Source organism: Sphaerodactylus townsendi, linkage group LG09, assembly GCF_021028975.2.
Source record: "Sphaerodactylus townsendi isolate TG3544 linkage group LG09, MPM_Stown_v2.3, whole genome shotgun sequence".
NCBI lineage: Eukaryota > Metazoa > Chordata > Lepidosauria > Squamata > Sphaerodactylidae > Sphaerodactylus > Sphaerodactylus townsendi.
The window spans coordinates 92,546,736-92,574,238 of record NC_059433.1 but is presented as its reverse complement, the minus strand read 5'-3'; the positions used below and the strand labels follow the sequence as shown (position 1 = coordinate 92,574,238).

The window sequence follows — 27,503 nt, the reverse complement described above, 5'->3', positions numbered from 1 at the left end:
CTTAATGCAGCTTTCCCAGTAATAATTAAGTATTTAATAAAACTGAACAGGGAAACTTTACAAGCTTTCTTGAACAGAGCTTTTAGATCCTTGCAAGTCATTCAGTGACACGTTCACAACAAAAAAACAATAACAATGCCACCGTCGAAGAGAGGGAGGCGGGCGAAGGGTTTGAGGCTTCCCAGAGTCAGCCGCATTAGTGCCTCACTTCTATCGCCCGGTTGCCACCCTCTTTCTCTCTTCCTCTTTGATCGGCACTAACGGCCCCTGTCAAACAGCCACTTTTTCCCGTCATGCCTGTCGGCGTCGTTTGCACCACCCCGGGGAGGAGGGATTTAAAGTGAATGGCGGCACGTTCCGCGCCGAGTGTGCAAGAGAGGAGGAGAAGAATGGCAGAGCCCGGTATGGAGGCGGGAGAGCTCAGTCTCATGGATCGAGGTATCAAGAGGTGAGTGGTGGAAGGAAGCGATGCCTGGATGAAGTCCTGTCTTGGACCCTGGTAAGAGCTTGCACGCAGAAGTTGCCTGGCTGTCACAAACTCACGCATGCATTTTTATCACACTTGTCCTGCAAGCAAATCAGATGGGTGTATGCATGCATGCATGCATACACTGGTGTTCACAACATCACAATATATGCATGCATATATTTATTTATATATTTAGTTATAGCTGTATATTTAGTCATATCTATATCGACATATATTTCAATTTGTATCTCGCTCTCTCACTGCATCTGTGATGCCCTCTGTTATGAAGTACAAAGCCTTTGACATGGTCAATTGAGCATCTGCAGAACGCCCATTTCTTGCATTCTCCTGTTTATAAGTGTGAAGGTCCGTTCCATAATTTGAGGGAGAGGCCCTAATTTTTGTTTCTCACCTGTCTCTGTGTGCATTAATGGCAAGGGGTCTCTGAGTTTGGCAGAATGGTCTGTATCATGTTTAAGCAGTGGTATCTATCCATACTGCATTAAAAATCTAAGTTGTTTTACTGTATCTTATGAGTCTCCTCTTGAAACATTTCTTCTTAAAACATTTTTTCAGACCCTTAAGGAATCAAAATAGTATACCCTACAGAGTTGGGATAAATATTATATTAATGTGGGTGTGCTTTGAACATTTGGAATGTGCTAAGTGTTGTTTGGAATACTCTGATTTTTGAGTTTGTGAAATAATTGATGTCTCCATATTCTTCATTTGTAGTTTGGTGGAAATACCTTTAAGTTCAGAACTCCACACTCTCAACTTGCACTGCAACCAGATCTCAAGGATTGAAAAACTTGACCATATGTCAAATTTACAGCATCTTGATCTATCATCCAATTGCATACATCAGATCGAAGGACTGAATTCTCTAGCTAACTTGCGTACTTTAAACTTGTCGTGTAATTTGATAACAAAAGTTGAAGGTTAGTTTGTGGTTGGGTTGTTATTGTTTTTGTTGCGAATGTTGCATTGAATGGCTTGCAAAGATCTAAAAGCTCTGTTCAGGAAAGCTTGTAAAACTTGTCCTATTTCATTTTATGCTTAATTATTCACATTCCTGAGAAAGCTGCATTAAACCTGATGTTGTGTTCACTAATAATGTTGAATATCAATGATAATTTTCTGCACCTCTTCCAAAATCTTGATTTTGTGAAACATTATATTTTATGTTTATTCCTTCCTGTCTGTATGTACTGCTTTGTGTGTAAAGTGCCGTCAAATTGCAGCCCGCCTATGGTGACCCAACAAGGGACTTTTAAGGGAAGTGAGAAGTAGAGGTGGTTTGCCATTGCTTTCCTAGGTAGAGTCTTCCTTGGAGGTCCCCCTTCCAAGTACTGAACCTGCTTAGCTCATAAGATTTGATGAGATTGGGTATGCCATGCAGCCTTCCCTTCCAACCTATGTAGTTAGTTACTGCAAAATTAACTATACATCTGCCTCAATGGGCTTCAGCTTTAAGACCCAAGGCTCTCTTTGTTACTTTGACTGCCGTAGATTAGTTGCTGCTATTCTGGAACAGGTAGCTAATAAGTCTTTACTTTTTCTTCTTTTGTTCAGGACTGGAAAAGCTATTCAGTTTAACTAGATTGAATTTATCGTATAACCGCATACATGATCTTACAGGTAAAGTAAATTACCATAAACATTTAACATCCTTGATGAAGAAAGTGTTTGACTGGGAACTTAAATCCTGCTTGCTACCTACTTCAAAGTATGTAGTTCAAAGTATGTAGTATATTTTGTGAGAGAATAATGATGCAATGAATCTAAAGTAGCAATTCTAAGCAAATATTAGGGAGTAAGTCCCATATAACTCCATATAATTTACTTGAGTGGACATGCTCAGGGTTGTGTAAGAGCTATATTTATATAGTTCAGGTCAGAGCTAACAGACTTTTATCCAGTTAAAATAAATACATTAAGTTTCATATGAGAACACTGAGTCTGAACACTAAAGCTGGATGATAACTTTACCAGAGGTGGAAAACCCAAAACAATCCCCATAGTGGTAAAAATATAAGGAACACCATAATTCCTATTTACTGTCATTTGGTAGTGTACCAAACATTGCTGCTTCTGCTATTTTCAGCCTTGCGCTAATATTGATATGTTAGTGCCGTTTAAGAACACTCTGTGCTTTGTAAATAAAATACCTATGCAGGGCTCCCCCCCCCCCAATTTATATGTAATCTAGTTCAGTGGTTCTCAACCTTCCTAATGCCGCAACCTTTTAATACAGTTCCTCATGTTGTGGTGATCCCCAACCATAAAATTGGTATATATAAAATATAAAAAGACCGTTTTCCGATGGTCTTAGGCGATCCCTGTGAAAGGGTCGTTCGACCCCCAAAGGGGTCGCGATCCACAGGTTGAGAACCACTGATCTAGTTGAAGAAGGATCCATTTTTTAATTATGATGGTGGTCTCTTGAAAATGACAATTTTTGTCTGTCTTTCCCCCAGGATTGTTATATCTTCGTGGAACCAATTACAAACTTAGCCATCTCGAGCTTCACAGCAACTGTATAAGTAATGTTAACCACTTTCTCCAGTGCTTGACTGGATTACAGTACCTGACTCATCTTACTTTAGAGAAAAATGAAAAAAGTAATCCACTGTGTGCCAGAACTGGTAAGAACATTGTTTACAATATAATTTGTTAGCATGCTTACATTTTTCTAAAATTATGCTAGATCATAATTCACTCTTCAGGAGAAATCAGTATTTTTTTAAAGTTATACTATGTTGAAATGAACTTTAAGATATTTATGGCATTTTCCTATAGATTATTTAAGTATAAGAATAAATTCTATCTGTTTTTCAGATTACAGAGAGATCCTCCTCCAGGCTTTACCTCAGCTAACTACTTTAGATGGAAGGAACATATTTGGTGAGCCAGTAAACATGGAAGCAAATCCATCAGATCTAATGTGCTTTGAAGGCCTTCTGGATTGTTTGGCTTCATCCCATTCCCTCACAGATGAACAGGAGGTGTTGTGACTATTTATAATATTTAAAAGATAAAAGCAGGACATATGCTTCCCTATACTATTTATATGTTTTTTTTCTTTTTAAATAGTCTTGTGGTAATTTACCGGTGATAACACCCCGTATCGACCAAGCATTGGCTCATTTTCGGCAGCGTAGAAGTATGCAGTCTTGGCCCACAACTAGTTCTTCCACTGAGCTGATTTCTTCTTTAGAGCCAGAGATTGTGAAACTTGGTAATGACTTATACAACGATATGAGGATTAAAAAATTAGAGGATCAAATTTCGCAACTATTGGAAAAGGTAATAGGTTAAGGAGAGATGCGCCCTCTAATCAAACTTGGTAAACTTTTTTTATGTTCATGAGTTTACAAATCAGGTGCACTTGACCAAATTAAATATAACCAATGTGCTAGAAGAATGTGTCCTGATATGCAGGTATTTTTTGCAGACTTGTGAGAATTCCTCGGTAGACAAGTTGATGTGGGGGCAGCAGGGAGAACCCCGATCTTAGAATTCTAGTAGTCTGACTTAAAAAACACACACAGAGAAGAAAAAGTATATAGGTCTGGAGACACCTCTTTTGTTCCAGCGATCTGACACAAAATGAAAAGCCATGCTGTCTTTAGTCCTATATATATTTGCTTTGATTGTGTGTTCCTGCATTGCAGGGGATTGGATTTAATGGCCCAGCCCATCAGCTAAGCTTTTCCACACAAGTAAGAACATAAGAACATAAGAAGAAGTAATGTACTCTGTGCCCCCACCCTTAGAAGTGAAGCCAGTGGTAATCAAAGAGGGACCATTTTCAGTGATGGCACCTTGTTTGTTGAATGCCCTTCCCTTTGTGGTTCACTTGGGGGTCATGCTAATCTTTGTTTGGTACCAGACCAACATGTTTCATTTTACTAACCTTTTACTTAATGCTATTGATGCTATTTTATAGTCAGCTTTTTAGTCTGAAAGAAAAATTTAAAGTTTATTTTGGCCTGCTTAATATTGTATGTTGTTATGCTCTGACATGTTGGTGAATGCTGAGTTTTGCGTAACCTTTCTGTTACATTTAATTATGTAAGCGACTTTGGGCAAGTTCCCTGGAGATGCAGCACAGAAGTGCACTAAATAAAAAATAATTTCTAGGAACACACAATTTAGGGATCGTGAAGCCCTGGCATGTTAGTATGAGAAGAGAAAGTCTTTCAGATAGTCTGGACCTAGGCTGATTAGGACTTTAAAGGTCAGAAACAGCACTTCGATTTGCTCTTGGAAATAAATTGGCAGCTAGGGTAATTGTACTAAGCTAGTAATGCTTCAATCATTGTGGCATGTTTTTGTGAGAACCCTTGCAGTTGTGTTTTGATCCAACTACAGTTTGTCCCAGTCATCTTCAAAGGACACATTACAGTAGTATAATCCTGGATGTTACCAAGATCCAGGTTGGCTTTTTTCATATGCTGCTTGTCTGTTATCTGAAGGCTAACCTTGTCTGTACTGTAAAGGTATAATTCTACCTATGAGAAACTGGATTTTTTTACTCCTGCTTTCTCCAAGTCGTTGCCTTTGTACTGTCTGCTTGAGCTCTAAAAGAGTTGCTGTTTGAACAATCTGATCTGTGATTTTTATTCTGATAGTGTAGCCTAGAGTTAACCTGAAATAGCATACATACTCTCTGAATACAAATTAATGATCTTTAGACTGCAATGTGAATACTTGTGAGTCTGATTCAAAAGTGCTAAAGCTCACAGAAGCTTGAGAAGTGTAAAGCTTGAGAACAAGAACTACTGCACTTTACTGCATTTTGGCTTTAAAATAGATTTTGGAGCTCATACAGCTGCATAGATCATTCAGTTCTAAACAGCTTCCAACATAATTTACCTCTTTCACCCTGTATTCCTTTATGTCTAAAGCTGATAGATCTGACATTCAGTTAGGAGAAGTGCAGGGGAGTCTGAATTAATTCTTTCTTTTTCTTCAGGTGGCAAACTCTTCTTCAAAAAGTGGCACTGACGTGAATGTTCTTAAAGCAAAACGAGACACAGATCTCACTTCAGAGAGTGATGGTGAAAAAGAAAAGGGCAGAAAGGTGGCAAAAAGAAGCAGAATTCCTAATTATCATAAAACAACTTTACCTGTCAAACACCGTTTTCAAAGGAGTAAAGTCTCAGACAGGTATCTTCAGCTACAACCCCCCCCCCCCCAACAAAAAAACATGGGAAGGGGCACATGGGTGGGTAAATTGAAGTTCAGTGTTCTTTTGTGAGAAGTTTGATATTTATTATACCTTGTTACACATTGCTAAGATTGCTAACTTGGCAGTCTTGTGGACACTGTACAAGATGGGGAATTGTGGAAATGAAAAGTTGGCTAAATGAAAATTGGCTAAGCTCTAGGGCTAGAGCAGTACTTTTTTGCCTAGCTGTCAATCTTGCAATCCACAGCAATTCTTCTCTAATACTAACTTTTGTGGCTAATTAAGCAAAATGTTGCTTGTGGTGCCCTTTACCAGAAAGGTGCAGTTCTTGAAGAGAAGAGTCTTTCTGATCTTTCCTTAGTTTTACTGAACAGAGTACCTGCATGTACATCCCATTCTCAGTTTGTTCCTACTCGTATAGTTAACTGTTCTTGTGCAAATAATCGATGTATTCCAGTGTTACCATAAACTTCTGTGTCATTTTAGTGGAGAAGAGCGAGCTTCTATAAAATCAAAAAAATTAGGCAAAGGGGAAGATTCAAGTTTACTTTCTGATGTACCAAGTTTGGAAGTAGTGGGGAAATCACCCAAGAAACTGGTGGCTGGGCAGAAGAGCTCAGTGAAAAATCTCAAAAGTTTAGACTCAAGTATTCCAGAGGAGTCAACCTATAGGGTACTTCTGGTTCTTCTTCTTCTTCTTTTTTTGAGATAATGATTGCTCAGTTTTCAGATCTGCAGTGAATCTAGCAACATTAGTTTGAACAAAAGAAGTTCAGAACAATGTCGGAGTAAAAATTTCTTTACAGCGTTGGGGGTTGTTGTATTGGTAACAATAGAAGGATACAAGAGCCTCATAGATTAAGATGCAAAGAGAAAATATAAGAATTGTGCTATAATTTTGTACCTTTTTTATGTTAACCACCACACCTGCTGATTTAAGGTCCTGATTTGTGTTTTTCATTCAACTATTAATTAGTCCTGGAGCATCTTCCCTTGTTTTACAGATGACCCAATTGGGTCTGTCAAACCAATATATAAAATATTTATACATTTAATCTCATTTCCTGATATTCCTGGCATCAAAGCTGATTTTCACATTCTAGCACCTGCTGTGCTTTTCATGTCACCATCTGGGTTTTCCTATTCTTTTAGTGACAAACCACGCACACACACCCCGCCACCAATCATGTATAGAAGAAATATTTTAGTGGCACTGGAGCCCCTTCCGCACACGCAAAATAATGCGTTTTCAAACCGCTTTCACAACTGTTTGCGAGTGGATTTTGCCATTCTGCACAGCTTCAAAGAGCACTGAAAGCAGTTTGAAAGTGCATTATTCTGCATGTGCGGAATGAGCCTTAGTGAAATGCACAGTCACAAACATCAGATGATACACACTCTTACGCAGAAAACCTTATGTGTAAGGATTTTAGAAGAATCTAATTTGCCTGAAAGGAATCCCTACATTGTAGCATGTCTTGATCTAACCTCATTGGCTTTTTTGCCTGTTTCAGCTCCAAACAACTTCCTAATAGAGAGCCAGCATGGTGTAGCAGCAGAGACGTAGCTGGGCCAAACTGTGCCCAGAGCGGATTCTGTGTTTTCTGCCCCGCCCCCCATGGACCCTGCCCCATGCTCGCCCTGCATGCCCCCCCCCCATTTACTTTAGTTCAGGCTGAAAAGCGGCCTGTTCAGTTCAGGCTGAAAAAGTGCCTTGGTAGGAACTTCACTTCCCAAGAGACCTTGGGGCTCACAAGGTCTCCTGGGTAGTGTAGTTCCCATCAGGCCATTTTTCAGCCTGAACTGAATAGGCCACTTTTTCAGCCTGAACTAAGGTAAGTGGGGGGGGGCATGAAGGGCAGGGGTTAGGGGCGATTTTCCACACACCCCCGGCTTGAGCCCGATGTGTGGGGCCCGCCCCCGCCCCTGGCCTCCTTATAGCTTCGCCTCTGTGTAGTGGTTAAGAGCGGTGGACTCTAATCTTGACAACCGGGTCCTACTGCTACACATGAAACCTGCTGGATGACCTTAGGCCAGTCACAGACCTCTCTCAGCCTCACCTTTCTCATAAGGTGTCTGTTGTGGGGAGAGGAAAGGAAGGAGTTTGAACGCCGCTTTGGAACGTCTTATGATTGAGAAAATTGGGATATAAATCCAAGCTACTCTTCCTTCTTGCCCTCCTCAGTTCCTGCTTTTTTCCAGCTGCTTTTAAAGTCACCATCTCCGGTAGCATTGCTTGAAAACTCATCTTTTTCAATTTGGGTTCAGTTTTCAGCAAGGGCATAAGCAAATAGGAAATGGAGGAGTTCCCATAAATGTTCTGCCACATACAACAGTTAATCCATGCTGAAAACTAACATTTCAAAGGGAAACATTTGTTGTGCTAGCCTTTTCTTCATCTTTTTAGCTTCCATTATGCTGGGGAATACTTCTGTACAAAGAAGAGACAATCTTGTTACTTCAATTTTATTTTGTATTTTAGCCAGGAAATGTATAATGTGGATTTCATATTTTATACCTGATAACTTCTGATCTATGACTGTAATAAACAAATTGATTGATGATACAAAGAAGAGCGTCCATTTGCAGCCTGAAATGGGCTGGTACAAACCAGGCTCTAGTTCTTTGCACTACTGAAAACTCAAGTACTGTTTTGTTGTTTTATATGGCCTCATTGTTAGGCATCCCGTAATACATATCCGTCTTGGATATGTATCCAACTCACTGCCTTTTACTCTCTATTCCATTACTGCCAAGTGAAAAATTAAAACACTGCCCTTCATAAGAAGACTCTGATGAGCATGTGTTTGTATTCTCCTTAAGAGGCAAATGGATTAGAACTTTAATTTTGGAACACTGGGAGGAAGGTTTGTCCATAGGCTACCCCCCGGCTTGTTACAGATGCAAGTGAACCATCAAACTGTTCTGTATTTGCAGTTCCATTTTTTAAGTGCTAGAATGTGATGCTTTCCTTCTTATTCAGGCACTGATTCAGGAGCTGGACCAGGAGCGTGAAAGGAGATGGAAAGCTGAACAAGCTGAAAAGAAGCTGAGAGAAAATATCAAAGAGCTGCAGAGCCACGCAAAAGAAGAAAAGGATATTCAAAGCATGGCTATGTACACTACGGACAGGTTAGGAGCCAGCATGTTGACAAGACTTCTAAAAAGGATTATTTAATTTCACCAAGGCCGTTTCCGCATGGCCACCTCGCGCCCCCACGCCGGCAAGAGTTCTGGCGGCGTGGGGGCGGAAGCCCACTCGCACGCAAGCGTGCGAGCAGGCCACGCAGAGGCCGCCGCAGGAGAGGCAGCTCCGCACGGAGCCGCCTCTTCCCGCTCCTCCGTCCGACTCACGATGTCCTCGTCATCGCCTGCTGGCCGTCTAAGCCCCGCCCACGCTGCCCTCCGACCCCTGGAGGTCGGAGGACAGTGTGGGCGGGGCTGCGACGGCCAGCAGGCGACAACGAGGACATTGTGAGTTGGACGGAGGAGGGAGACAGCATCTTCCCGGCGGCGCGGTTCGCACCGCGCTGCCGGGAAGACGCTTCCTCCCCAACAACAACCCTTTAAAGAGTTGTTGTTTAGGGCGGCCTGACGCCGCCCTGGGGGGAGGGAAGTGGAGTCAGGCCTGTGTGAACGGCAGCCTGGGGGTGGCGTTTTTACCGCCCCCAGGCTGTCGTTTATGGGCCGTGCGGAAACGGCCCAAGTGTAAAAGAGCTCTTTGTGGTAGTAATAGATAATCAGTCCCATTAGGTGATATTTAGATTTGAAAATCAGGAATAGGGACTGAAGCGCTTTCAGTTTTGGATAAATCTGTGTGCACCTTTTGGACTGTGTATGTTTACCACATACTTTGAATCTGACTGCAGATAGTGTGCAGAAAGAACGTTTAATGGAATGCTATCCAGATATCTTTCCAGCAGGTATGCCGTATATTGTGGCTTATTATTAACACCATAATGTCTCATATTTTCCCTTATGTAATGTCAAAATGTATTTAAGAAATAGCTGTGAAAGTTAGAGTTAATAATTTTGGAAGATTGCATAAAAACTTACATTCCTAGCTTTTAATGACCATAAAAGCATCATTAGCTTTAACCATATCCAATGGAAAATGTGTTACTCAAAACGGGAGGATGCTTTACTTCATCCTCTTTTTGTAATGTTTTGTCCATTCAGATCAGTGAGTCTTGAGAAATAATGTTAGGCAGTGCTTCTCAGAAATAATTCCTAAGTTTTTCAATCAAACTTAGTTCCAGGAAAATGTCCTTAGGATTGCAACTGTAGCCCTTTGACTTACTTCATATACACTTAAGACACTTTACCATTAATGAGGTAAACAGTACATTATAAAATTAATGACCAGAAATGTGTTTATTTGTTAAAAGAAAAAGGACTTGCTGAACTTTGTGACCACTGTCAACTGTTTTGTTTTCTGTGCTTCTGTGAAAGCATGGAATAAGCATGGCCATAAAACTGGATACTTTGGAGGCTCTATGTGAGACCTCTTTAAAAGTAGTTCAGAACTGCAGAATTTCAGTATATCCTGGGTGCAGCAAGGCAAAGGCAAACAGATGCAAGATTTGTGGCAGTGTGAGGTGTGTGTTCACAAAAGGCTGTGTTTGCGTCTTAATACAGATTAATGATCTGCCAAATTGAATTATCTACAGCCCTGTCTCCTGGACTTTGAACATCTTTCTGTTGCCTTCTAACTAGCTCAAGTTTTAGGCTTACTACCTTGTTGTGAACGAAATTCATCACTAGAGATGGGCAGACAACAAATGCTGTCTCTTTCGATTGGAAGTTTCCTTCTTCCATTAAGTGTCCAAAGTTATAAAGCATTAGTTTTCGGAACACACAACTCTGCCTCCCCTAAAAGCAATCTCTTCTTAGGCTATTGCTCTAAATAATTAAAAACAAACACAAAGCATTAAAATGATCTAGCTTTATGTACTACTTCATCAGGCTAAAAGAGCTGGTCCTGAGAGAGAGAAACACCAAGACAAAACTGCAGGTTGACATTCAGCAACTGAAGGAGGAAATGGAAAGTCTTCGTAAGGAGTTAAATCAGTCGAAACAGAAAGAGGAAGATCAGCGAAAAGTCCGGCAGACTTTAGAAGAAACCTTGTCAAAAATGGAGACACAAAGGGTTCAACAGCAAGCTTCAGAGGTATAGAGTTTAGTTCTAAGGGTTGATGAGCTGAGGCTATAGTTGCTTTCTATGATAGAAAAGGCATGTTGGCAGATGCTGTTCATTACACAGTAGTGATCAGAGATGCAGTTGATCAAATTAGTTCCTCCTGTTCAGATAGCCTTAATCTTCCTGGCATATTTAGTAGAGTTCTGGAGTGTGTTTTAGGATAGGACCAATTAGTATGTGAATCACTGGTGATATACCTCAACTTTTGTTTTTTCTGAGTTGCCTATATTTGCATAGACTAGCTGTACATGCATGGACATGTTGATGCGTAATGAGGCAAACTGTAGCCCTGGGCAAAACCTGAGTTGGATGCCCCCCCCCCCCGTTCATCCAAAGTTATGGACTCCCAAAGGGGGTGCCCCATCCCCCATTGTTTCCAATGGGACCTAATAGGAGATGGGGGCTACAGTTTTGAGGGTCCATAACTTTGGCTCCCCTGAACCAAACTGACCAAACCTGGGGGGTATCATCAGGGCAGTCTCCTGATGAGATCCTGAAAGTTTTGAGACTGTGCCTTCAGAAATGTGCCCCCCCCCCCCCCGAGCCTGCAACCCCCATTGACAGCAATACAGAAAACTCAATGCAGAACAAAGGTTCTTGGGCAAATTTCTGGGATGTTCCTGAAGGGGGCGCATTTTTGGATGTGTCGGCACCAAAATTTCAGGGTATCATCTGGAAACTGTCCTAATGGGACCCCCCCCCCCAAGTTTGGTGCAGTTTGGTTTAGGGGGTCCAAAGTTATGGACCCTCAAAGGGGGTACCCCATCCCCCATTCTTTGCTAAGGAGATGGGGGCTACCCTGCAGGCCAAAAATGGAAAACCACTAAAAATACCCAAAAACGAACCCTGCATTTTGATGCCCCCCACAAGGTGGTGCCCTGGGCAGCTGCCCACCTTGCTACGCCCCTGATAATCCTTGTACATCCCGTTTGCTCTGAAAATTTTACAAGAACATGTAAGTACTTTGGCATAGTCCTTGGACTGCGAACCACTATATAGGCTGAAAGCTGCTGAGCGGTATTGGTTAAATGTTCCTAAGACAACCAATGAAAGATGTAATTTGCCATGCAAGTGAAGAAAAATGACATACCAAAGAGGGAAGAAAAGACTGTCTGTATGGCACTGATGCTCCTTTTTTAAACAAAGGAATTACAGTTAGTACTTCACTTAGCCAGATTTTCTGAAATCTGAGTGTAGTAAAACAAATATAAGTATCCCCTGATGTTTGTCAAGCTTAGAACTGTCCAGACTGATGCCCTTTTTGGTTTTTCCATGGCATTGGGGCTAATGAATCATGAAAAAGGAGAATTACAGCAAGGATTTGTTGTTCTTCTACCAAATCCCTGTTTCAGAAGGTAGGTGTACAAGTCAGTTTCAGGAAACATAGGAGTCTTGTGATTATTTCAATACTAACAGAACTTTGTAATCACAGTGTATTAACGGTATGACTTGACCATGTTTCCATTGCCTTGACTCGCACAGATAAAACGAATTCAAGCTGCAGAACTTAAAGCTTCAGCAGCTGACAGAGAAGTTCAGTTACTAAGAATATCTCTTCGGCAACAAAAAGAGAAGACAGAGCAAGTCCATGAAGTTCTTACATTAAGAGAACAGGAGCACAGGTACCTGCCTTTCAACAGCTTTATCTAGCTTGTTTAAAATGTTTATGTATTCACCTCTCTCCTAGGCATCCTGTGACCCAAACTAGTTCTTACACATACAAAGAAGTTGCACATTTGAAATGATAATTAAATAAAAATCTATAGCTTTTGAACGGAATTTGGCTGTTGAAAGATGAAGTTCTTTGAGCCTAAGAGAGCACGGCTAGTCTTTCTGTTTGTGGACATACAGGCATAGCAAGGGGGAAAGTGGCCGGTGCACTGGTGTATCCTCCACCCCAGTCCCACCCCGGAACACCCCACTACACCCCTGGAATGCCCTCACCACACCCCCACGGGGCGCTCGCCCAGTGTGTCTCCCCCGTCCCCTTGGAGCTACGCCTCTGGGACATACTGATGAACCACAAAACCAACACGGGAGCCATTTCTCATGATCCAGCAAATAATCCTCTTCTTGACAAACTTGTTCACTGTCAGTGGCAGATACCCTTCCTTTTCTTTTAAGGTAGAGTACAAGTTCCTTGTGAACTGTTGGCTGCCTATGCAATCTTGCCCTTCAGTCTAATTCATTTGCGATGTGCACTGCGCCATCTCCCCATGTGAGTGTTTAAGTATAAGAAGCTTCCACTTACAGATGAGCAGTCTTTATCTTTTGGTGTTGAATTTCTTGTATGTTTTGTAATCTCAGAAAGGACCTGGAAGCTAGAGTCAGTTTAAATGGCTCAGAATTCCAAGAGGCTGTATCAAAAGAAGTGGCTAAAGAACAACAGAGGCATGAACTCCATATTAAAGAGCTAGAGGGTAAAATTAATCTCTTCCGCAAAAATTATAAAGATCTAGAAGACGAGTTTCGGATTGCATTAACAATTGAAGCTAAGAGGTTTGCAGAGGTAAGTGATAAGAAAGGGAGAGACTTGGAAAGTGCTTATGCTGTTAAAAGCAATTTTATTCCTTTTCTGGTAGGAATAAAATTGCAGTGATATTTTTTTTACTGCTGTTGAGCTTAAAATACCAATTGCTATTGAATTGAGATTTAATGTCTCATGTCCGTGGGTTAAGTCCGAGTGGTTTGTTCTACTAGTGGTAATGGCCTCCTCTGGTGCAAGGACACAAGAGGCTGTTTAGCAGGCAACCCTATATTTCTAAAACATAAAATTAATACTAAGTTATGTACTATGTTCTCCAATACTTATTTTGTTACTATTTAGTAAAATTATTACACTGTATTTTATTCCAAAAATTAATTCACATGGATATAATTTAATAAACAATTTTTTAATTTCTAAAATAGGTTAAAGAGGCCTTTGACAATGTTGCTGCTGAGCTGGCAGAACATAAACATGCTCTTGTTCAGTCGCAACAAAAAGAAAAACAATCAGCCATTTTTGTCCAAGAGTTGACTTCTATAGTGAAAGAACAAAAATCGAAGATCACAGAACTGGTCAAATTAAAACAAGAAATAACATCTAACTGGAAAGTATGTATAAAGGTTTTTTTTAAGTAATATTGTGCATGCTCTCTGTATTGCATTCTGACTTACATAAACACCTACTGAAAAGATATGTAATAATACTTAACAAATCAATGTTGTAATAATCACAAAGAGCCTTATGTTCAATGTGACTACCAAATGTGCAGGCTTGCAGATTGGCTTGAAATGTGTGTATATGTGTATTTCCAGCTTTCTCTTTTACCACCTCTTCTCCCTTTCTTTATAGATGACTTCTGATGGTCTTAAGCTCTCTTTGTATCCTGCCCTATTCATATAATAGGAATGCCACCACTGCCCTATTCATATAATAGGAATGCCACCACTTATAGCAGCAAGAAACCCTTCTGCCTGCCCCACTCTCAGTACTGCCAGGGTGGTTTGGTCCGTTACTAACAAAGGCTTTGCTATTACCAATGTATGTTCCCTTAGTTAGAACATAGATGTTATGGAGTAACTTTTTAGAGACAGGCTCATTATTTATTTTACTGTATTGTATTTTTTTCTTTGTAGAGTCGAATCCGAGCACTTGAAAACATGGTAGAGCAGGATAAACAGAAGACTATTGAACTTGAGCTTCTTAAACAAGAAAAATCCAAATTTATTTCACAGATAACAGCCCAGGAATCTGTAATTGATGGATTAAGAGCTGAAAGAAAAATATGGGGACAAGAGCTGGCACAACAGGGTAAATTAGTAGTAGAGTTTGTTGCAAGTGGCCAAAGGCTTTTATGGTCTTAGACTAGAAAGTCATACATGAAATGATCACTGTGTTCTGTTTTGGTTCTGGTAGAACAAACTTGAACTCTCTTAGTTACATTTGTAAGAATGAGCAGCGCCTAGTTTGTAATGGGGAAGTGCAGTGGTAGCAAGTACCATACCCTTCATTTCAGAGGATTACAGCTTAGGTTTCCTTTCAGATTGTCCATGTGGGATAGCAGGTGTTGCATAAAAACATGCTGGCCCAGCTATTAGGTGCACCTAGGCACCAAAGGTGGAAGAGCACCAAATCACCCTGTCATTGTTCTGGTCAGCCATGGTGTCAGGGTCTTCTGTGGCAAGCAGAAGCCCAGGGTGGAGCACAGAGAACTACTTCCTTCCCTCCCTATATTGGGGGACCATGGGTAGGCACATTTTTCAGAGTCATTTTTGCCTCCCAGTACACTTCTGCGAAGCATGACACCGCAGTATGCCACAACTTTGGCACCAGTGAGGGCTGCATGAATGGGGGCACCTTCTCCAATGCACTAGAGGTGAGACTGCAAAGCCATTCACCTGGGCTCCTGAAACTCCTTAGGCTGGACCTGTATTCTGTTAATGTCTGAATGCTTTCAAATGCTCATTCATTACCTCATACCCCAACACTAACTGTGCCTGGTGTCATTTTACAATATGCTTTTTTCTTTAAAAACAAACCAGTAAATCAGTTAATCTTTAAATGATTACTACATTGCCTGTGTAGAGAGATGTTGAAGAAGGGTGACTTTAAGACAGCAATATACTTTCTCATAGAAAGAGAGGAAGAATGTTGCAAGCTAGGTTAGGTGCCTGCTAGTTCTGTGGAAGAGAGCTTTGGTTAAAGTTTTATGTTGGGATTCAAAGCAACCGAAGGTACTTAAGCAGTTATACTGTTATGTTATGAGATGAATGACATGAAAGGAAATAGGCAGAAACAAATATCCAGTGGCTAGCAAGGAAGCAAACAAACTTGTGAAAGAAAATGACCATTCTTTTCTAAAAGTTTGTGTAGAGGAAGAAATAACTTCTCTCCTCTCCGCGTGGGTCAGGACTTTGATAATACTCACAACTCGGAGACAGAAAATCCTTTTAAAATATTTTTTTGGGTTTTTATTGGCTTCATAGTCTATTTACTAAACCACAAAATACTGGCAGGCAATCAGTTCATCAAGAGCCAGCAACTTAAAACCAAAACATAAAACACATCCTTGGACCTACAAATGTTAAGTCCTTAAGCAAGCAAGCAAGCACCAAAACATAGTTGCAAGATAAGCAGCTGTAAGCAAAAGTAAAGGAAGGATAGCTGAATTCCTCTTGAAAGGCAGTTAAGTAAGAATTACCTCTCAAGTGATCTATATCACCCAATCAGGAATTTGAGCCAATTAACCTAAAACAGATTGCATGACTCATCCTTCCTATTGAGTGCCAAACATATCTTTTGTTAGAGAAACTCCATGCAGCTGGTCCATGGTCTTCAATTAACTGTTGCTTAGTGCTAGGTAAAAACATTGGGTGAAAGTAAAGACAGACAATTATTGCGAGAACTGCAGCACCAGAACTTACAACTCTCATAGCTTTACCTGGGCTAATAAGGACAATTCCTCCACAGTTTGTATCTCCAGTTCTGAAAGAGCTGCTCAGTTTTACCAGTGTTCCCACAATTTGAAGTACTGCAGGTGCTGGTTTAAGATGTCAGAAAATTATTATTTCTGGCCTTTGGGTTACTTGGTAATATGCAGAAGAGAGTTCTGCAGTTGCATTATTCAGGAGTCCAATATGATGTATTGGATACATCCCAAAAGGCTGAAAATGAAGATACATTCCAAACAGGTTTCAAGTATTTTGCATTGAATCTAAAGATGAGATAAAACAATCACACCTATGTTAAGAGTAAAGCCTGAAATAGAAAAAACCTAGCAGCTGTCCCATAAAAATAGATGCCCTTCTCCAGGGAAGTTTAATTTTTATGCTACAAAGAGGTCTTTTGCTGAATTGTGCAGCCAGAAGCAAAAGGTAACAAAGAAATCAGCTCAAAGGCAGCATGGTGTTCTGATTAAAAGCAGCGGACTTTAATCTGGAGAACCAGGTTTGATTCCCCACTCCTCTTCATGAAGCCTGCTGGCAGGGGCGTACAGCCCTAAGGACATGGGGATACCTGGGGAGAGCAGGATGCCCGGGGAGAACAGGAGCTGGCCTGCAGAAATGCAAGGGGGGAGGGAAACTCCACAGTGGGTGGTGGAGGCGCTCCGCCCTCCCAGTCTCTGTGCAGCCCAGCTTGGCTTCTGCCTTTCCCAAAGCTTGGGGAAAGCAGGAGCTGGCCTGCAGGGATGTGGGGGGGGGGGGAGCTCCACGATGGGTGGCGACACTCCACCCTTTCAGGCTTCCAGGTTTTTTTAAAGCAATTGGGATGGTCAAAAAAGTTTAATCTTCAATATTGAAAAATTCAAATCTGTTCTGGTGTATTTCCCTCTCCTCAGGAGCTTCTCTTGCTCAAGATAGAGGAAAACTGGAAGCCAAAATAGAAGTCCAAGCTAGCGAGATAGAGGTTCAGAAGAAAGAAAATGAACGTATCCAAGATATGTTGAAGATCAAGTCTAAAATTGTGGAAGATCAAACAGAAACTATTAGAAGATTAAAAGTAGTAAGTGTTCCTTACTTGATATTGACTATAGACTATTATAGTAATATGAGAAAATGGGTAGGTAGCATGATGATTATTTGTTTAATAAATTGGTATGCTGCTTTTCCTAATGAAGTGTTTTGTTAACAAGAACAATCATATAAGCAAAATGTAATAATCATTAATAAGAAATTTCAGAAAATTAGCCAGGGAACCTTCAATTCTTTTCTGCATCTTTTACTAAAGGGTAGCAAAGATCTCATAGCTCTTACTTTACTGGGCAGCCTGATCTGTAGCAGTGGGGTTGCCCCAGATCTCAGCCTTTTTTTGGAGAAGATGACCAGTAAATTTTTCTGAGAGAATTAAAACACCCTACTAGAATCACAGTGAGGGAGGCAGCTTAGTAAGTTAGATGGGACCCAGGCCATACAGGGCTTACTTTCTAATGCTACCTTTCTATGTTAATACCATGTTGATTATCTCTTTTTTTATTCCCAGAAATGGTCCTATGCTTTAAACAGCTGCACAAAAGACTAAAATACAATAGGTCACGTCTTCTCTGCCCCTGTATCTTCATAGAGAAAGTTACACCTACTGAGCTTCTGCACATCATGTCGCTATCAGTACATGGACCTCCTCAAAGAATCTGTCAGTTTTAGTTAGGCAGAGGAACTGATAAGGACCTGACAGTAAGCTTGCATCATAGCAGATTTTATGGCTGCTGTCTGCTAAAATTTGTGTCCATAAGAATGCTTTGATGGCAAAAGTTGCACTTGGTTGACCCTAAATACGGTGGAACTGAGAAGTGCTTCGATAACGTTCAAAGTGTTTTACCATTTCCTTTGCTTCACTTTTTAAGAAAACATAAACCTCATTATTTCTTAATTTGTTAATCTCTTCTTTCTACAAACTAACTTAAGATGGATGGGCCTTGCTGTGTGTCATTTTTCTTTTATAAGTAATCTTACAATAATATTATGATTCCAGACATCCTAGCCCAAATCACCTGACTTTATTTGATTTTTGAGGTTTTAGAATCAAACTGCTATTAGAATATCAAAGTTGACTTATGATCTTGAAGTTGAAGCTTAGGCTCATTCCGCACATGCAGAATAATGCACTTTCAAACTGCTTTCAGTGTTCTTTGAAGCTGTGCGGAATAGCAAAATCCACTTGCAAACAGTTGAGAAAGTGGTTTGAAAACGCATTATTTTGCGTGTGCGGAAGGGGCCTTAGTTTTGTTTCCTCATTTTTAAGGTCATGTACTAATTCCCTTGCTCTGAGGTTTTTCCTCCTTTAATGAGCTACAAAAAGATATAGCCTATGCCTAGTTTGAATATGTATATATCATTATTATATCTTGCCTTACTAAAATAAAATTCTATGTTTTATGTAGTGACTAAATAGTATCCTGCAAAAGACAGTTGCAACTATGCCCCATTAAAAGCCATGGAATGTAATTTTGCCGAAGTATTTACAGCAGATGAGATGGTCTACGCTGCTCAGGTTGCAGGAGAGGTCTCCTATATTTTAATAGCCACATAAAACTAGTCACATAGAAGCCTAGCAGACCAGGCTAGAACGCTCCCTGGTTCATAGTTTCTATGCACAAGGAAAGCATTTTTAATAGAGGGCTCACTGATTTCATCTGCTGTCTTTGAGGTCTGCAGTTCAGTTGTGACCTGTGTGTTTTAACACTGAATGAAATAAGATAGTATTTTATTTTCAGTCATTTTAAATCTATCTTTCTCCTATAACAGACTCAATGTGGAAAACAGTACCCACCAAGCCTCTTAATTTTCAATCCCAATATTTTTCTGAAAATGCAAGCAATTGTGAAGACCTCTGCCAAGTTTAGTTAAGGAATCTTTGGAAAATTAAGGAAAATTATTATTATAAAATCAGTGAACTCCATTTGACTTATTATTTGCTGGGTTCCAATTGCACAAATATGTACATACTGATGAAGAATTTTGTTTTTGAGGTGTTACAAGAACGAGATGAGCAAATAAGAAAGCATAATGAAGAAGCTATGGAAATGAAAAAGAGGCTGCAGGTACAACTACAAGAAAGAGAGGCTCAGTTGGATGAGCTTATGGAAAAGTTAGAAAGGCAAAATGAGAGAAAAGAAGAACTAAAACAAGAATTGCAACAGAAAAACACAGAGCTTGACGATATCAAGAAAGCTTACAGGTGCTCAGATTTAATAACCTCATATAGACATGTATGTTACAGATTATATTGAGATGGGCTGGGAAACATACTTATGCTCCCATGCATACAAATGTCTGCATTTCTAATGTTTGAAAATCAGGACACATTTTTGCACCAATGTGAATAGTTTTTGCAGCCATTCTGATCATATCCATTTATTTTCAGTGCTGTGAATAAGAAATGGCAAGATAAAGGAGGATTATTAAGCAAGCTGGAAACACAGGTTAAGCAAATGAAGGAAAATTTTGACATGAAGGAGAAGCTCCTGACTGAAGAAAGAGACAAAGTTCTTCAAGCTCAGAAGTAATTAGAAAATGTGTTAATATGTGTCCCTTGTTGTCTATGTCTATTTATTACCTGGGGATAACCCTGGAGCAGGTGATAAGGCTCCAGCTCTGGAAGCTTATCCAGTTGGTAAGATCAACAGTATCCTGAACAGGCATATACCCTGTTTCCCTGAAAATAAGACAGTGTCTTATATTAATTTTTGCTCCCAAAGATGCGCTATGTCTTATTTTCAGGGGATGTCTTATTTTTCCGCTCCACAGCTGCATGCTCTGGTCGACAGGCATGCTTCCAAACAAAAACTTTGCTACATCTGACTTTCGGGGGATGCTTTACATTTAGCACTTCAGCAAAACTTCTACTATGTCTTATTTTCAGGGGATGTCTTATTTTCAGGGAAATGGTAGGAATAAGTAAAATGTGCTAACAGTTGCCAGGATAGTTCACTTGGTAATGTTTGTATGCTAAGTGGCAAATTAAAAGGACCACTTTTTATCCTTATCAGGCTGCTATTCTTTCACCCTGTTTAGCACATTTTTATGAATTCCCAATATTGTTCATTTGGACATAATGCTTCTCTATTGGAATTTAATATGTTTCTGGTATCTGCGCCCCACCCGCGAGGAAAAGTAGATAGAATAAGGAAACTTGTGGTCCAGCAGAAGCCATATCATAGGCCGTTTCCGCACGAAGGCGGAAGTGGCCGGGTCGGCGTTTCCAATGCCGACCCGACGACGTTGGGACCGTCCGCACGGACGGTCCTGGAAAGAGCCGGGCAGCCGGCGCCGCGGAGCGCCGGCGCCCGGCATGTCCCCGGGCCTCCGGCGCGTCACCGAGGCCTGGGGACACGCCTCCCTGGCCCTGCGTGCCTGCTCCAGCGGCGCAGGGCAGGGGGGCGTGTCCCCAGGCCTCGGCGACGTGCCAGAGGCCTGGGGACAAGGTAAGTGCCGGGTGGGGGAGGCGTCTCGGCAGCGTTCGCTCGGCAGCGGCTTCAAGGCGGCGTTTCCCCAACAAGAGCGCTTCCAAGCGCTCTGGGGAAATGCCGGCTTCGCGGCGCGAGGGCGGCGCGGCTGCAATGCAGCTGCACCCCCTGTGCAAATGGCGGCCTGGAGACGGCGTTTTTGCCGTCTCCAGGCCGCCATTACATGCCCGTGCGGAAACGGCCATAGTGACAAGTGCATCATTTCTGTATCAAGTAAAGCTAATGTTTTCATACATTTTTCTCTAGATGATTATGGAAAAAAAAATCAAGTTTGTTTTTCTCCTTCACATCATTTTGTCTTTACTGCATAACACAAGTTTTTCAAAGTGGGGCTGCTTTATAAATAGTTGGCTGCAGCTGTAAACATTGTTGAGAATAGCAGCTTGCAGGAAAGGGGAATTGCTCCTAAGTCAAGAAAACGAGGAGAAAGTTTCCTTCTGCAGTATTCAAGGAAGAGAACAACTGGGGCATCTTGAATCACACCCAAGGCTTAGAGCTTCCAGAAGAACTCACTACACTGTGACTCAGGGTTGATCATGAGGAGGACTCTTCTATAGTATTATAGCTCGTGCTAGTTGGTAATGAACTATTGTGACATTTTTTTGGATTCTGGAATGTTCTTTGCAGTGCTTAATTGTGTTAGAATTTCAAAAAAAAAAGCTAAGCAAAGAATAGTGTCTGATGTATGGACTAGTTACTAGAACATACCTATAAAAAAGAATAGTCTCCTTGAATGCGATTAAGTGTGTGTGTGAATAATATGTTTATCCAGTTAGTCCTGATACACTATTGTAATGTTATCAAAAACGTTTAAAGGTTCCTCTTGTGTTCAGGTCTACAATGGAAAAGCTTCGTTCAATGGATGATGCTTTCAGAAGGCAGCTTGAATCCACGCTGGCAGCTCATCAGGCAGAACTGCTGCAGTTAGCAAATGACAAACAGCAAGAAATTGTGGCAGCAAATGAAAAGGTGACGGATAGTGCTGAAAGTGTCTAACAGTGCCACCTGCCTTGTCATACTTTAGCCAAATAAGACACAAGTCTGTTAATATTTTTGGAGGCTGGTGAATTGTAGCTGACTTAAAGAGCAGTCCTAAACAGGTCTAATCAGAATTTTACTGAAGTCTATTCAGTGGGGCCAGGAAAATGTTTAGAATTGGGTGTTTAATTTTAAGGGAGAAGTTATTTGGTTAAATTATCCTTATAGTTAACTCTGGCCTTTAAATGTACATAGCTAACAAAATGAACCTTTTAATGTTGTAATAGACTTTGAACAGGCATGGATTTTTTTTGAAAGGCTCTTGTGCAGTTGGAGGAGAAAACTGCAACATTTTCATGCCTTTAAGCTTTTTTACCCATGCAACATACCCTCCTCAGCCGATGTCAGAGTTTTTGTTTTCTTTCTATAATATCGGGGTGGGGTGGGGGTGGGGATGGCTTCCTATAAATTCACAGTGTTGAGGAAAACTAGTAAGATACTTCTGCTTAATGTAAGATTAAGTAAACAGAACATGTCAGTTGCATACTATTTCACTTTCTCAGAACAGCAATATTGAGTGTAATGATGGAATTTCAAAAGAAGGCTATTTATAGCATCACTAAATTTAATTTCAGGTTTACCAGGTTGAAGAAGAAATGAGACAGCTACTTCAGGAAACGGCAAGCAATAAAAAGGCCATGGAAGAGAAAATAAAAAAGCTTACAGTTGCCCTGAGTGACATTCAGCAAGTACTCTGAAATATGGAACTTGACAAGCCAGCACAGATTTATCAAATCCAATGAAATAGTTGACAGATGCAATCATTTATGTTAGCAGTTCTTTTTCTAAAAATACATTTTATTTTGGAAAAATGGTGCACATTAGCATGACTTAACTTTGCATGTAAATATGTACAGTATTTGCAAAATAAACCGTTAATCTTATTAAACTACCTACTGTTGTTGAATTTTGTTAACAGAATTTCTTCTCCTTCAGTGGGACCTCAGTCATCCAGGCTGGTTAGTTCACACACCCAGTTGGTTCGAGCACTATGCAAAATTTGCAGAGTCTCTCCTGGACTGCAGGAGCTGTTCCTTCCAGTCTGAATAGCCTTGCTGCTTCAGCCACGTGCTAGGAAAAATAGCTCCACAAATAGGCAATGGTTTTAAAATCAGACATTTTATTTTATGTAGCACTATGGTATTTGGAAGATTCATGCTTCTTCCTGCACATGTTCTTTATTTCATGCTTTACGTATTTAATTTCTATGCTTCTAACGCAGTTCTTTGGCACGAAACGTTGCAAATTCTTTGGGGATACTATTCTGTCTGCATTGCCGTTTGGCTTCTGCTTTTTTTTGTTTTTTTGTAAAGGATTATACTTCTACTTATTTCTGTTTTCATAAAGGACTGTACTTTTACTTTTCAATGTTTTCTCTTTTTCAAGAGCCAGAAAAAATACCAGATCAATTTAAACAGTCACTCAGGGCCTACCCATGTGTTGCTTAGCAATAAAGAGTCCAGTTCCTCTAAGCCAGTGGTTTTTCCAGTTCCTCCACTGACCTTATTCATCCTTCATCTCCAGCTGTGGTTCCACTGACTTCTCCTAAACTGAACACTGAGCCTCAGAATTTACAGGAGGATAAAGATACTAGTCAGGGTCAATCCCTTCCACAGACACCGGCTGGAGATATACCAACAGGTAGGTGTGGAGACTTTCCCCTTGCAAAGATATGTTAGAAAAATAGAGTGCAGCTGTAGGAAACATAAGCACTCTGGCTTAGATCCGACTTCCATGGATGGAGCAATTTCTTCCTGTGGAATTCAGTTTCACTCAAAATGTGTAGTATGACTTTTTTTAAAAAAGTCTGCAGCATTGGATAAATACCCACGCATGCAGTAGACACAAGTTTATTTTCAAGAATGTCTCCTTTAAACATACCGGTAAATCGTTTTGTCAACAATTGGCATGCTATAATGTTTCATCATTTTAATTTTATTCTGTTTAACTTGATATGATATACCACTATTCCTACCTATTGCAACTGTTATTATTGTTTCTGGTCAAATAATAAATACATCGGTAGCCCAATCTAGAAGCCCTGGTGGCAGGATGTGGCACCACCCCACTGCCTCCAAGAGGGCTTCTTGGCAGCATGGGAAGGCAAAAAACAAACAAACAAAAACAGCCACAGCCAAAAAACCCTCCTCTAGAAAGGCGCAAGTCCAAGCCCCCTAGTGCCAGCGTTCCAGCAGACAAAGGGTGGGTGGAAGCTGACTAATGTCAGCTGCACCCCCAGCCACACCTCTGGAATGCCCCCACCTGAGGAGGTATCGGGGCACTGACGTGGCACTGAGGGGCAAATCCTCAGGGTATGTGACCTGGGGAGGGAAATACGCTGTTGCAGACGCAGCCCCACACTGTCTCCATGGATGGATTCAACATCCCTGCCCTGTTGGGGTTATTAGTATATAATTCGTTTTTACCTTCAAATCCCCCCTCCCCCAACCATACCTTTCAAATGGCAAATGTTAATACACATGTACTAAGATAGCATAGGATGCAGCCATTCACAACTTTCTCAAGTGCTGGTTATATTTGTAATTTGTGTTGCAGAACAAGACATTTACACTTTTAAGTGTGCCAAATAATATAATTTTATATGCTAATGTACCATATAACGAACATAACACATCTTATGTTGATAAAGCAGTAAAATAATTTTAGGCTTGATAGGAAACAAAGTGCTGCACTCGTTTTAGTTTTCTTCTAATTTTCTTCCCCAAAAAGAAACCATTTTTTATCTGCAACTTCAACATTTCCAGAAATTTTACATATCTCTCATATGACAACATGCTCCTTGCTGTATAGTAATATTCCCTGTATCAAAAAAGGTATGATAATGACTTGCTGAGAGCTAGTGTGGTATAGTGGTTAAGAGCAGTGGACTCCAATCTGGAGAACTAGACTCAATTCCTCGCTCCTCCACATGTAGTCTGTTGGGAGACCTTGGGTTTTGGCAATAGTGCACCAAAGCAGCAGAAAACATAAACAGGGTGAACAGAAGATGACTTCAGGTATTGAGTTAGAAGATCCTCTGAAGGTGTCAGCCACAAATACAGGCGAAACATTGGGAGAAAATACTACTGGAACACGGCCGTACAACTTGGAAAACCGCAGCATCCCAGTGAAGTTGAGTTGTTTCCAAATACAACATATGGGGATAAAGAGAAAATATTGGAACTATAGTGGAACTCAGTTTCTTGGCTGCAGTGTCATGATTGTTCTTCCATATCACAATTCCAAATCACATTTGAAAAGTACCAGCCCCTAGTCAAAGAATGGCATTCTTATCTAACCTCAGAAACTAATTTCTTCACACAACAGAAGCAGGAGCGCTAAAATTCATGATGCATTTATCTGATTTTGTCACCTAACACAAATCAAATAAATGTAGGATCGAAGAACAAAATACAGGCCCACACCATGGAATATAGTAGCAGCTGAAACTAATACCGGTAATCGCGGAAGAGCATACGGTCTTTGTGATGTGCTTCAGGAACCAAACATTATTACCACAGCATTAAAAACACAATATTGTGATATTCCAATGGCCCTTGGCTCAGCACTGTGTTACCACTATGGCAGTCTTGTGAATGCATTGTGCAGCCTTCAGGCGTGTGATTTCTTATCTCTATGGCCAGGATTTCCCAATGGCCACATTCTTCTTTCATCTCTTTTGTGCTCACCCTTCTGTGTATTCGAAGCAATCATATCTCTCTTGCTGTTTTGGGACTATGAAACAGATAAAATAGGAGCCAGCTCTTGACGGCTTTGTGCATATACAATGACAGAGCCTTTTTTTGCTTGGCCAGACACCTGTGGCTCTCTGGGACATTCTGTAGTCTGAATCACACAGGGTGATGGGGCAGAGGGAAGACTATGGGGTAGACTGTTTTGCAAAGGGAACATGCCAAGATGAAATAAATTTTCTTAGTTCAAACAGACAATTTCAAAAATCTAAGCTCATGGTCCAATTCAGTCTTACTGAACCTGCAGGCTTTTGTGGATTTTTTTGTGATGGGGAAAGACAGCAGATGTCAATACAAATGGTTGCCATGGGATGCATGGCCAATCATAAAATGGGGGATGGTTTCAAGCTTTCTCCTGTGGAGGCAGCTGTTTTCCAATGGGTGCGAATGCCTTTGGGGGTCTTCTGAACCACTTTTTATTCCAGTGAAGTGAAGAAAATTCCTTTGCTTTAAGGAAGAAGGAAGTGGAGGACTTGAAACACACTATCAAACACCACAGGATTCATAAGCAGCATGCTGAAGGTCACCAGTCTAAGCAACAGAAAATGAAAAGTATGTGTAAAAGGAAATATGTATGATCGTCATTGAGCCAAATGAGGATACTGCCTGCAGCCACGGTGCTCTTGCCTACAAAGCACGGATAGCTGAATTGGTGGTTGTAGTCTTTGAGAATCTTTTATGGAGCCATTGTCTCACCATTCATCTTTTCTGTGTAATGATAGCAGCTTCTATCACAGTCTTATTAAGAGTGTAGCAAATCAGTTCAAACATGTAAACAAAAAAAAATTCCCTGTAGTGCTTGGGAAAACCCAGTCACCTTTTAAACTAGATAGCTAAAAACCACACAGGAAGTGTGCTCCAGTGCTGGAAGACCTGGGAAGGAGAACATGGTAGAGGGAGTCATAGCTGTCTCTAACAACAAAAAAATAACTGTATGATGAACATGTTCTAAAATGGTATGGCACAGTACAGCAGAGAGGAAAATTCTTTCTGAGGTTTTCTACTCATTTCATTTTAGATGCATTCAGGAGCAGTCATGATAAAACAGAACATCTCACATCTTGGACAGAACTGAAAAAGAATTTAAAAGAGATTAAAGAAAGCTAAATTTTCATGAAAGAATGGAACAAGACTCATCACCAGAGGGTAGAAAATACAGTGGATGGCTTTTCACTAATACTTTCTTTTATGGGCACTGGCTTGCTAACAAGCATCCGTGTGACAGGAGAAAAACACCTGTATCTCTTACAAATAACGTTTTAAATGCATCTTTCTGAGTGAGCCCTATGAGTAAATGCCTAATTTCCTCTTCTCTATAACCCTACCAGTATCAGAGGATCAAGAAGAAGTAGGACAGGGAGTTGGGGTTGCAATGGATGGAAAAAGGGAATTTGGAGGCAAGAACACAACTGGGGAAAAAAAGACTCTGGAATCGTATCATAGCTGTCTGGCTTTATCTCTGCACACAACACTGTTTGCTATGACTGCAGCATATAACAGGAAGAAAGTTTGCTGCTTACAATGAGTGGTTATTTCAGCCATGAGCAGAAATCCCTGACCACGAAAATTTTCTTTGGGTGAATTTTGTTCATGCTTAGAGGGCTGACTTAGGGTTGGGAAATTTCTGCAGATTTGGGGTTGAAGCCTGAGGAGGGTGGGGGTAGGGAAGGGAAGGACCTCAGTGGAGTATAGCACCATACAGGCCACCTTCCAAAGTAGTGAAGTGAATTTGGAGCTTCAGTCCAGATTCTAGTGGAAAATCTAGGTAAAAAAAGCCATCATTTCAGTTGGCTGCACTTGGTCTTCTTGCTTGGCAACCTTAGCAGACATTAACCAGTGGTATATGAAATCCCACATGTCCAGTTTCTGAACAGAGTATGAACTGACAATACCCCAAACT

General features: G+C 40.8%; 1 protein-coding gene across 3 annotated transcripts; it reads left to right on the top strand.

Moving 5' to 3' along the window:
* Window positions 1-328: 328 nt before the first annotated feature.
* On the top strand, window positions 329-22,743 carry LRRCC1 (leucine rich repeat and coiled-coil centrosomal protein 1). Of its 3 annotated transcripts, none has more exons than XM_048507737.1 (19): window positions 329-448; window positions 1,205-1,410; window positions 2,045-2,110; window positions 2,950-3,117; window positions 3,311-3,477; window positions 3,566-3,778; window positions 5,451-5,644; window positions 6,153-6,339; window positions 8,650-8,798; window positions 10,632-10,836; window positions 12,349-12,488; window positions 13,174-13,375; window positions 13,777-13,962; window positions 14,488-14,662; window positions 17,190-17,353; window positions 19,317-19,525; window positions 19,712-19,849; window positions 21,647-21,782; window positions 22,427-22,743. In XM_048507737.1, the coding sequence occupies exons 1-19, from the start codon at window positions 345-347 to the stop codon at window positions 22,547-22,549; spliced, it is 3,132 nt and encodes a 1,043-aa protein (XP_048363694.1). In that variant the 5' UTR covers window positions 329-344; the 3' UTR covers window positions 22,550-22,743. The 3 variants fall into 3 exon arrangements, with proteins under 3 accessions (XP_048363694.1, XP_048363696.1, XP_048363695.1); XM_048507738.1 differs by having other exon boundaries at window positions 337-499; XM_048507739.1 differs by lacking the exon at window positions 3,566-3,778.
* Window positions 22,744-27,503: the final 4,760 nt, after the last annotated feature.